Here is an 11,829-nt window from a genome sequence, read left to right as displayed (position 1 = left end):
ACTGGCCGTACTGAGTGAGTTAAACAACTAGAACTCATAGGGGGCTAGCCAATAGCTCATTAAACTCAACTCTTACCCCCCTCTGTTCTCCCTGTGAAGAGTTCGTCGCCATTATCCAATACAACATTGTTTTTTTTTTTTTCTTCCCCTTCTGTGCATTTGGTTTGTTCGAAATTTCTCTTTTCCTATGGTTTTGTCTTTCTGTTTCAGTCTGTCTCTTTTCCTCTGTGTTTTCACTCTCTCTGTGTCTGTCTGTCTTTGTTTCTTCAAACAAAATGAAAATATGTATCTGAATCGGCTGCAAATATACATGTATGTTTATGATGTGTGCGTATATTATCTTATGCATGTATATGCTCTTTTTTTTTCCCCCTTTAGGCGCGCAGGTATTATGAGCATGTACATGTGCGTGTTTATGTGTGTAAGTATTGAGAGTCCGAATGTCCTGCATGTAAACCTACTTCAACAACCTTTGCTTTCTACGTAAAATGCTGATTTTCTTTTCTTTTTGCCCCGAGGGCTGGTCAGAAAGCATATGCATGATTATTCCACCTTTCTCATAAAAGAAAGAAGAAGAAATATTCGTTCGTTCGTTCGTTCTTCATGCTTATTCCACTTCCCCGAATAAAGAAAGTTCGTTGATCAAAAAATGTTCGTTCTTTCGTTCTTCATGATTATTCCACTTCCCTGAATAAAGAAAAGTTCGCTCTTTAGTTCGTCATGATTATTCCACTTCCCTGAATAAAGAAAGTTCGTTCGTTCGTTCTTCATGCTTATTCCACTTCCCTGAATAAAGAAAAGTTCGCTCTTTAGTTCGTCATGATTATTCCACTTCCCTGAATAAAGAAAAGTTTTTTCGTTCGTTCTTCATGCTTATTCCACTTCCCTGAATAAAGAAAGTTCGTTCGTTCGTTCTTCATGCTTATTCCACTTCCCTGAATAAAGAAAGTTCGTTCGTTCGTTCTTCATGCTTATTCCACTTCCCTGAATAAAGAAAGTTCGTTCGTTCGTTCTTCATGCTTATTCCACTTCCCTGAATAAAGAAAAGTTCGTTCGTTCGTTCTTCATGCTTATTCCACTTCCCTGAATAAAGAAAGTTCGTTCATTCGTTCTTCATGCTTATTCCACTTCCCTGAATAAAGAAAAGTTCGTTCGTTCGTTCTTCATGCTTATTCCACTTCCCTGAATAAAGAAAGTTCGTTCGTTCGTTCTTCATGCTTATTCCACTTCCCTGAATAAAGAAAGTTTGTTCGTTCGTTCGTCATGCTTATTCCACTTCCCTGAATAAAGAAAGTTCGTTCGTTCGTTCTTCATGCTTATTCCACTTCCCTGAATAAAGAAAGTTCGTTCGTTCTTTCTTCATGCTTATTCCACTTCCCTGAATAAAGAAAGTTCGTTCGTTCTTTCTTCATGCTTATTCCACTTCCCTGAATAAAGAAAAGTTCGTTCGTTCTTCATGCTTATTCCACTTCCCTGAATAAAGAAAAGTTCGTTCGTTCATTCGTTCTTCATGCTCATTCCACTTCCCTGAATAAAGAAAAGTTCGCTCTTTAGTTCGTCATGATTATTCCACTTCCCTGAATAAAGAAAGTTTGTTCGTTCGTTCTTCATGCTTATTCCACTTCCCTGAATAAAGAAAGTTCGTTCGTTCGTTCTTCATGCTTATTCCACTTCCCTGAATAAAGAAAGTTCGTTCGTTCTTCATGCTTATTCCACTTCCCTGAATAAAGAAAGTTTGTTCATTCGTTCGTCATGCTTATTCCACTTCCCTGAATAAAGAAAGTTCGTTCGTTCTTCATGCTTATTCCACTTCCCTGAATAAAGAAAGTTTGTTCGTTCGTTCTTCATGCTTATTCCACTTCCCTGAATAAAGAAAGTTCGTTCGTTCTTTCTTCATGATTATTCCACTTCCCTGAATAAAGAAAAGTTCGTTCGTTCTTTCTTCATGCTTATTCCACTTCCCTGAATAAAGAAAGTTCGTTCGTTCTTTCTTCATGCTTATTCCACTTCCCTGAATAAAGAAAGTTCGTTCGTTCGTTCTTCATGCTTATTCCACTTCCCTGAATAAAGAAAGTTCGTTCGTTCATTCGTTCTTCATGCTTATTCCACTTCCCTGAATAAAGAAAGTTCGTTCGTTCGTTCTTCATGCTTATTCCACTTCCCTGAATAAAGAAAAGTTCGTTCGTTCTTTCTTCATGCTTATTCCACTTCCCTGAATAAAGAAAAGTTCGCTCTTTAGTTCGTCATGATTATTCCACTTCCCTGAATAAAGAAAGTTTTTTCGTTCGTTCTTCATGCTTATTCCACTTCCCTTATTAAAGAAAGCTCGTTCGTTCTTTCTTCATGCTTATTCCACTTCCCTGATTAATTAAAGAAAGCTCGTTCGTTCTTTCTTCATGCTTATTCCACTTCCCTGATTAATTAAAGAAAAGGTTTTTTTCGTTCATTCGTTCTCTAAAAAAAGGGAGTGTGTACGTGGGCGTGGGTTAGTTCTCAGGGTTCCAGCAGTTCATCGAGAGCAGCAGGGTGACGGTAGACTCCAAGTCCTTGGTGTCGCTGGCTGGGGTGATTGAAGGGTTCAGGGAGTGGATGCAGAGCTACGAGACCAACACCATGTATTCTGGCCATGATGTGGCCATCCTCATGACTGGGTCAGTCTCTCTGTGTCTGTCTCTCACCGTGTGTGTGTGTGTGTGTGTGTGTGTGTGTGTGTGTGTGTGTGTGTGTGTGCGCGCGTGTCTGTGTATGTGTGTGTATGTGTGTGTGCGTGCGTGTTCGTGTGTGTTGGGAGTTAGGCAGGGGTGTGCCTTAAGGACGGGTAGGAATGGAGACAATCCACTCCCTCTCTATCTCTCTGTCTCCTCAAGACACACACTAACACATACATACATGCACACATACATACAAACAAAAACAAACAAACATATATGTGCATGCATACATACATACATACATGCATAAGTTTTCAAACAGAAACAAACACACACGCGCGCGCGCGCACACACACACACACACACACACACATACACACACAGAGGGTTCCAGACATAGATAGACAGACAGACACATAGACATGCACACGTAAAAATGTATAGAGATACATGCATCGAAGTAATAATGTAAAGAGAGTGTTATTCTGTAATTTCTCAAAATGTGTCAAAGCCCAACCAATTTTGTCGCGATAATTTTGCCAAGTAACAGGTTGGGTCGGAATGCGTCTCTGTGTGTGTGTGTGTGTGTGTGTGAGTGTGTGTGTGTGCGTGTGTGTGTGTGTGTGTGTGTGAGAGAGAGAGAGAGAGAGAGAGAGAGAGTGTGTGTGTGTGTGTGTGTGTGTGCACGCGTGCGCGTATGTGTCTGTGTGCATGGAGCTTTTTTTTTTTTTAAATTCCAAATGCATAGAATAATATATTCCTTGATGTTTTTTTCCAGGGAAAACCTATGTAAGCTGTCCTCGAATGGTTCCTGCCCTGACAGTCCCAAAGGCAAGTCATGTCGCTGCCATGAATATGTATGTGTGTATGATAGTCACTCGTGTCCGACAATGACCATCAGAACAGCATAGGAGGCAGAGGAAGTGTGTCATGTCCTACTTATACCCCATCTCTCTCGGCAAAGTCAGCGTTGGGATGGTCCCGAAAGGCTAACTAGCCTTATTTCTTTATTTATTTTTAAATATTGCCTGCAATGTGTGGAATGAAAGTACGAAACAGTGACAGGCTAACTAGCCTTATTTCTTTATTTATTTTTAAATATTGCCTGCAATGTGTGGAATGAAAGTACGAAACAATGTGTGTGATATTTTTACATCTGTGTCTTCGTTATAATCCTAATAACTGTTGTTGTTGTTGTTGTTATTTTTGCAGTGATGGTCTCCATGTTGTTTACTTGTCTATGTTGTGATAATGCACCTGACCAAATTTCTCTAATTGGAGTACAATAAAGTTATTCTTTTCTTGTCTTATCTTACTGAGAGCCTGTGCAATATTGTCTGCTAGTTTGAGAGTCATAGTCTTCGACAAAAGACTAAACTGTAAATTGATTCCCATTGTAGTAGAGATACCCTTGATCATACAGCTCTCACTTTGCTGTTTGGCCCAACTGTGAGCTTGAGCCAGTCAGTGTTCCGAGACTAGTCACTATGGGTGACACATAACAACCATATGACATGATCCTCTGCAAGCAATGCATGCACACACTGACACATGATAACACGTTGTTGTGTTGTGTGACGGACAGGCATCGGCTACATGGGCAGGTGCTGTTATCTACAAGCAATGCATACACACACTGACTGACATATGATAACACGTTGTTGTGTTGTATGACGGACAGGCATCGGCTACATGGGCAGGTGCTGTTATCTACAAGCAATGCATACACACACTGACTGACATATGATAACACGTTGTTGTGTTGTGTGACGGACAGGTATCGGCTACATGGGCAGGTGCTGTTGTCTACAAGCAATGCATACACACACTGACTGACATATGATAACACGTTGTTGTGTTGTATGACGGACAGGTATCGGCTACATGGGCAGGTGCTGTTATCTACAAGCAATGCATACACACACTGACTGACATATGATAACACGTTGTTGTGTTGTATGACGGACAGGTATCGGCTACATGGGCAGGTGCTGTTATCTACAAGCAATGCATACACACACTGACTGACATATGATAACACGTTGTTGTGTTGTATGACGGACAGGTATCGGCTACATGGGCAGGGGCTGTTCTCTGCAAGCAATGCATGCACACACTGACTGACACATGATAACACGTTGTTGTGTGACTGACAGGTATCGGCTACATGGGCAGGGGCTGTTGCAATGCATGCACACGCTGACTGACACATGATAACACGTGTTGTGTGGTGTGACGGGCAGGTATCGGCTACATGGGCAGGGGCTGTTCTCTGCAATGCAATGCATACACACGCTAACTGACACATGATAACACGTTGTTGTGTGGTGTGACGGGCAGGTATCGGCTACATGGGCATGGGCTGTTCTCTGCAATGCAATGCATGCACACGCTGACTGACACATGATAACACGTTGTTGTGTGGTGTGACGGACAGGTATCGGCTACATGGGCAGGTGCTGTTATCTACAAGCAATGCATACACACACTGACTGACACATGATAACACGTTGTTGTTGTGTGATGGACAGGTATCGGCTACATGGGCAGGTGCTGTTATCTACAAGCAATGCATACACACACTGACTGACATATGATAACACGTTGTTGTGTTGTGTGACGGACAGGTATCGGCTACATGGGCAGGTGCTGTTATCTACAAGCAATGCATACACACACTGACTGACACATGATAACACGTTGTTGTGTGACTGACAGGTATCGGCTACATGGGCAGGGGCTGTTGCAATGCATACACACGCTAACTGACACATGATAACACGTTACTGTGTGGTGTGACTGGCAGGTATCGGCTACATGGGCAGGGGCAGTTCTCTGCAATGCAATGCATGCACACGCTGACTGACACATGATAACACGTGTTGTGTGGTGTGACGGGCAGGTATCGGCTACATGGGCGGGGCGTGCATCACCTCACGCCGCTTCATGGGCTACACGTACGACGTGGCAGTGGCGGAGGTGGACAGGTCCTACCGAGGGGTGCTCACTGCCACGCACGAGCTGGGACATTTGTGAGTGGGGGTGGGGATGGGGTGTGGGTGTAGTTGGGGGTGTGGGTTTGATGGCTAGGCTACACATGAGGATGAAAAAAAAAGGTGACTACTGGACCTTTTAAAAATGAAGTTGAATATAATGGTAGGTGGTGTACCTTTAAGATGAAGCTATAACAAATCAAGATCGATGACACAGGGATCAAGTCAGTCGACAAGTTTTGCTACCTGGGCAGCACCCTATGCAGCAACGGAGCCCTTGATGCAGAAGTGATGCTGCGCATCGCCAAGGCCAGCTGCGCCTTTGGCAGACTCAACAACAGGCTGTGGAACAACAAAGGCATCAGGCTCAGCACCAAAATCAAAACCTACAGAGCTGTTGTGCTGACCACCTTGTACTGCTGTGAAACATGGACGACGTATCGCCGTCACATTCAACAACTTGAGCAGTTTCACAAGAGATGCCTATGAAAGATCCTCGGCATAAAGTGGCAAGACAGGGTCTCCAACCTCCAGGTCCTAGAGAGGAGCGGCCTGCCCAGCATCGAAAGCCTGCTGATCCACGTTGTCCGCATGACATACAGCAGGATCCCAAAGATGCTTTTGTATGGCCAGCTGAAGGAAGGCCACCGTGTACTTGGAAGACCCTGCAAGCGCTTCAAGGACACTTTGAAGACAAACCTCAAAGCCTGTGACATAGACATCGCTTCCTGGGAAACTGATGCCCTTGACCGCTCTCGCTGGAGGATGCTGTGCTCTAGTGGCATAAAGACGTTTGAAAACAAGAGAACGCTGGCCATTAAGGAGAAGCGTGAGCGGAGGAAGCAGGGCTCAACTTCTGGAGACGTTTTCCCTTGAAACACCTGTGGGAAGTGCTGCGCATCCAGAATCGGCCTCTTCTCCCATATGAGGACACACACCGACAGATAAGCCTGCCTGCCTACTCATCTGTCGGACCGAATGGAGACTCCATCATAACAAAGTTTCGAGTCTTAGACTCTTTGACAAAGTGTTTAAGACTCGAAACGTCGTTTTAGCTTCATCTAAAGGTACCTTTGGTTTTACACCACCTATCATTATTTCTGACTACACATGTAGGATACTCTGCCACAGACATCTAGGTGACAGGTTTTTAAAGAATATATTTGTATTAAACCAGATGTTGTATAGACAGACAAAAATATTTCCAGAGAGAAAATTAATGATAACGTTTACCACGGACACACACACACTAACACACACACACACGCGCGCGCACACACACACACACACTCACACACTCTCTCATACACATGCATACATACATGAATAAATAAATAAATACAATACGAAACGACACGATACAATACACTGCAATCCATTCATTCAATACAACACAATGCAGTACAGTATAATATAATACCGTGCAATTTAGCACAATACAACACAACAGTACACATTACACTGCAACACAATACAAGATAGTACAACACAATACCGTGCAATACAATACAACGCTACTCATTACACTATAACACAACACCGTACAACATAATACCGTACAATACAGCACAATACAACACAACACTACATGTTATACCACAACACAACACAGTACAGTACAGTACATCACGACACAAAACAATACCGTGGAATACAGCACAACATCACACAACACTGCACATTATACTACAATATAGTACAACACATCACAATGCAATGCAATGTGCAGACTGAACGTGTCCCATGACGGGTGGGGGGGAGGGGGGGGTGCGGGGCCAGGGCGTGTTATACAACAACAAAATACAACACGGTAAATACATTACAATACAATACAACAAAACACATTACAATACAATACAATACAATGCAATACAATACAATGTGCAGACTGAACGCGTCCCACGATGGGGAAGGAGGGGCAAAGTGTGTTATACTACAACAAAATACAAAACGGTAAACATATTACAATACAATACAATACAATGCAATACAATACAACAAAACACATTACAATACAATACAATGCAATGCAATACAATACAGCAAAACACATTACAATACAATACAATACAATGCAATACAATACAATGTGCAGACTGAACGCGTCCCACGCAACAAAATACAAAACGGTAAACATATTACAATACAATACAATACAATGCAATGCAATGCAATACAATACAGCAAAACACAATACAATACAATACAATACAATGCAATACAATACAATGTGCAGACTGAACGCGTCCCACGCAACAAAATACAAAACGGTAAACATATTACAATACAATACAATACAATACAATGCAATGCAATACAATACAGCAAAACACATTACAATACAATACAATACAATGCAATACAATACAATGTGCAGACTGAACGCGTCCCACGATGGTGAAGGCGGGGCAAAGTGTGTTATACTACAACAAAATACAAAACGGTAAACACATTGCAATACAATACAATACAATGCAATACAATACAATACAATACAATACAATACAATACAGCAAAACACATTACAATACAACACAGCGCAATGTGCAGACTGAACGCATCCCACGATGGGGAAGGTGGGGCGAAGATGTGTTATACTACAACAGAATACAAAACGGTAAACATATTACAATACAATACAATACAATGCAATACAATACAATACAATACAGCAAAACACATTACAACACAGCGCAATGTGCAGACTGAACGCAAAACCACGATGGGGAAGGAAGGGGCCAATAGTGTGATATACTACAACAAAATACAAAACGGTAAACACATTGCAATACAATACAATACAATGCAATACAATACAATACAGTACAATACAATACAATGTGCAGACTGAACGCGTCCCACGCAACAAAACACAAAACGGTAAACATATTACAATACAATACAATACAGAGCAAGTACAATACAGCAAAATACAATACAATACAATACAATACAATACAATGTGCAGACTGAACGCATCCCACGATGGGGAAGGTGGGGCGAAGATGTGTTATACTACAACAGAATACAAAACGGTAAACATATTACAATACAATACAATGCAATACAATACAATACAATGCAATGCAATACAATACAATACAATACAATACAATACAATGCAATACAATGTGCAGACTGAACGCGTCCCACGATGGGGAAGGCGGGGGCAAAGTGTGTTATACTACAACAAAATACAAAACGGTAAACATATTACAATACAATACAATGCAATACAATACAATGCAATACAATGTGCAGACTGAACGCGTCCCACGACGGGGAGGGCGGGGCCAGGGCGTGTAGCGCTACGTCCGGCTACATCATGAGCTACAGCTGGCGGGACGCCACCAAGTTCAACCGCTTCTCCTCCTGCTCCAAAGTCAGCATCTCCAGCTTCCTCTCCGAGTGAGTTCTCCGTTCACTTCCTGCACACACACACAGACTCTCTCTCTCTCTCTCTCTGTGTCTCTCTCTCTCAGGCACACACGCGCGCGCACCCACATACTATGCATACATACACACACAAACAGACACAGCACCCATAACACCAAACACACGCACACACACACAGAGAACTACATACACACAGTACTGCATACACGCACACGCAGTACTACACACACTAACACACACAAAGACACGCACGCACAGAGTACTATATACATACACAGTACTACACACATACACGCACACATCACGCACCTCCCCACACACATCTACAGTACTACACCTACACACATAGCACACAAACACACACACCCTCCAGGCCCCCCAACCTCCACACTAATTACCTCTGTGATTTGTTTTTAAGATTATCAGATGGTTGTGTGCGTGAGTGGAAATTGATCGATATGGCTGTGACACAGTGATGTGACGTAGTTGTATGATAGTGACGTGACGAGACACCTTGGCGTGACGAGGCTGACATGGTGACCTTATGTGGCTGTGACACAGTGATGTGACGTACTTGTATGATAGTGACGTGACATTGTGGCGTGACGAGGTCGACAGTGACGTGACGCGACTGACCTATTGACTGATTGACCTAGTGACGCCACTGTAACCGGTGACGTGGCTGTGACCTATTTGTGAATTGTCATGGCTCCGACCTAGTGACGCGACGCGACGTGCGAGTGTGACATTTGTGGAGTGACGTGGCTGTGACATAGTGACGTAACGTGACTGACCTAGCGACGCCACTGTGACCTAGTAACCGGCGACGTGACTCTGACATCAGCGGACAGCAACGTACGTGGGCTGTGGAGGCCAAGTGGCCAAGACCTGTGGCCGTGTGACCTAAATTAATCAGTGCATGCTTTGCTGTGCTGTGCTGTGCTGTGCAGCACGTGGTACTCGGAGTGTCTGAGGGACGCCAGCGACACGTCCTATGCCTACCGGGGACAGCTGCCCGGGATCTCCATGTCCCTGAAGGACCAGTGCCTTCACTACAACGCCGGGGTGCCTTGCTCCGTCAGTGCCCACAATCTGTCTGTCTGTCTTTCTGTCTCTCCATCCCTCCTCTGTCCGTCTCTCTCCCATCCCTCTCTCTCTCTCTCTCAGGTATTTGGCTAAATTCACTCACTATGCGTTCTTTTGAAGAAAATTATGATTTAGTTAATACCATTTCACCTCTCCCCCTACCTCTCTCTCTCTCTTCAGAGTCTCGGCTATCCACAAAATGTCAGTAATTTCATTCATATCAAATCGTTATTGTACTTTTAAGTCATGTGCCTTCCTCTGATGTGCTTGACATCCAGTTTAAGAAAAATTCCTTATACAGTGACAACACGTATATTTGTGCATATAATGCTTACGTATAAAGGAATGTGAATGTGAAGATGTATATGTTGAGGATACGGGGTGGGAAACCAAGGAAAGAGATAGGGATGGATATTAGTTGAGTGTAGAATTGATATTGGTGTCCAGCAGTTACATTTTGATCTCGAATTCTTTCAGAAATTTGTTTTGTATGCATTTCGTTCTAACAGGAGCTGTTGGCCTAAGTCATTAAAATCATTCAGTGTTCAGTGTTCTCTTTCTCTCTCGTTTGGCTGGTTATCGTAATAGGTATGAAACATTGAAGGAAACTGATTTAGTGCGTCCGTTATGTAAGAAAATCGGAAGAAGATGAAGTAGTATACATTTTGTCCTTTGTTGTGAAGCACTGATTGACGGTTAGAGAGAGTCTCATTCGATGTAAATACTATGAACAGTCATACGTGCCTAAAAATTGACTTTATTGTTGTCAAGTACTGATGTTACTGTTACAGGCAATTTATCTCTGTACATGTCAGTTTAGAGAAATAGCTACTTCATAAACTGTTATATCAGTTCTAATCATTGCATTCTTTTTTTTTTCGGTTACATTATGATGTGTTTTTCGCACTTTATGCTATTATGTATTGTGAACTATTCACACACCCCTTCATTAGGGGCCCATGACCTGTAATGAAAAAAATCATCCCTATCCGTATCTCCCTTTTGTCTGTCTCGTACAACCACACACTCTCACGCACGCACAAAGACATGCGCTGAAGCACACAGACACACTCTTTCACACGTATACACGGGTGCTTGCGCTCTCGTAAGCAAGTCCACACACGCAGAACCCCCCACCTCCTCAACCCACACATCAGCACCCACACGTGTATATAATGAACTTTGTGCTTCATACAAGCAAACACACACACACACACACACACACACACACACACACACACGTGTATACACGAGCGGTGGCCGAATGGTAAAGTGCCTGACTAGAAAGCTCGAGTCGACCAAATCACTTGCTACTAGTGCACTAGCAGGCCATCATTTAGTAGCGGATACTCAGGATCTTGGTGTACTCCATCATCAATCGACGCCGCCTTGCCGAATTACATGCATATGATGATTAGGCTCGTCACTACCTAAAATTCCCCATTCTGGTTTTTGCGCACCGTGACGACGTCTTAAAAGAGGTGACGATATCCAACAATTTTTTTGTTGCTGATGAACGGTTGATTAAAATCGACTACATTTTGAATAAAATTCACCATTCACTGACAGAACTGACGTCTAAAATAAAAACAAAACGGTTTTTGTTTCTTTGTTATCATGTTTGTTTTATAATTACTCGCAGATTATGGTCTTTGACGTTTGTTTTTTTATCCGAAAGATAGAGAGATACTGCGCAAAATGGC

General features: G+C 42.8%; 1 protein-coding gene across 1 annotated transcript in view; it reads left to right on the top strand.

Moving 5' to 3' along the window:
• Positions 1–5,584: 5,584 nt before the first annotated feature.
• LOC143280500 (A disintegrin and metalloproteinase with thrombospondin motifs like) overlaps positions 5,585–11,829 on the top strand; it is a 9,957-nt gene continuing 3,712 nt past the window's right edge. The window contains exons 1-3 of the mRNA XM_076585163.1: positions 5,585–5,683; positions 8,906–9,052; positions 9,991–10,117. Coding sequence (XP_076441278.1) covers positions 5,598–5,683; positions 8,906–9,052; positions 9,991–10,117 — 360 coding nt within the window. The 5' untranslated portion in view covers positions 5,585–5,597. The remainder of the gene's footprint in view (positions 5,684–8,905; positions 9,053–9,990; positions 10,118–11,829) is intronic.

The sequence above is a fragment of the Babylonia areolata genome, chromosome 3 (genome assembly GCF_041734735.1).
Source record: "Babylonia areolata isolate BAREFJ2019XMU chromosome 3, ASM4173473v1, whole genome shotgun sequence".
Classification (NCBI taxonomy): domain Eukaryota; kingdom Metazoa; phylum Mollusca; class Gastropoda; order Neogastropoda; family Buccinidae; genus Babylonia; species Babylonia areolata.
This window is presented reverse-complemented; position numbering and strand designations above follow the sequence as displayed.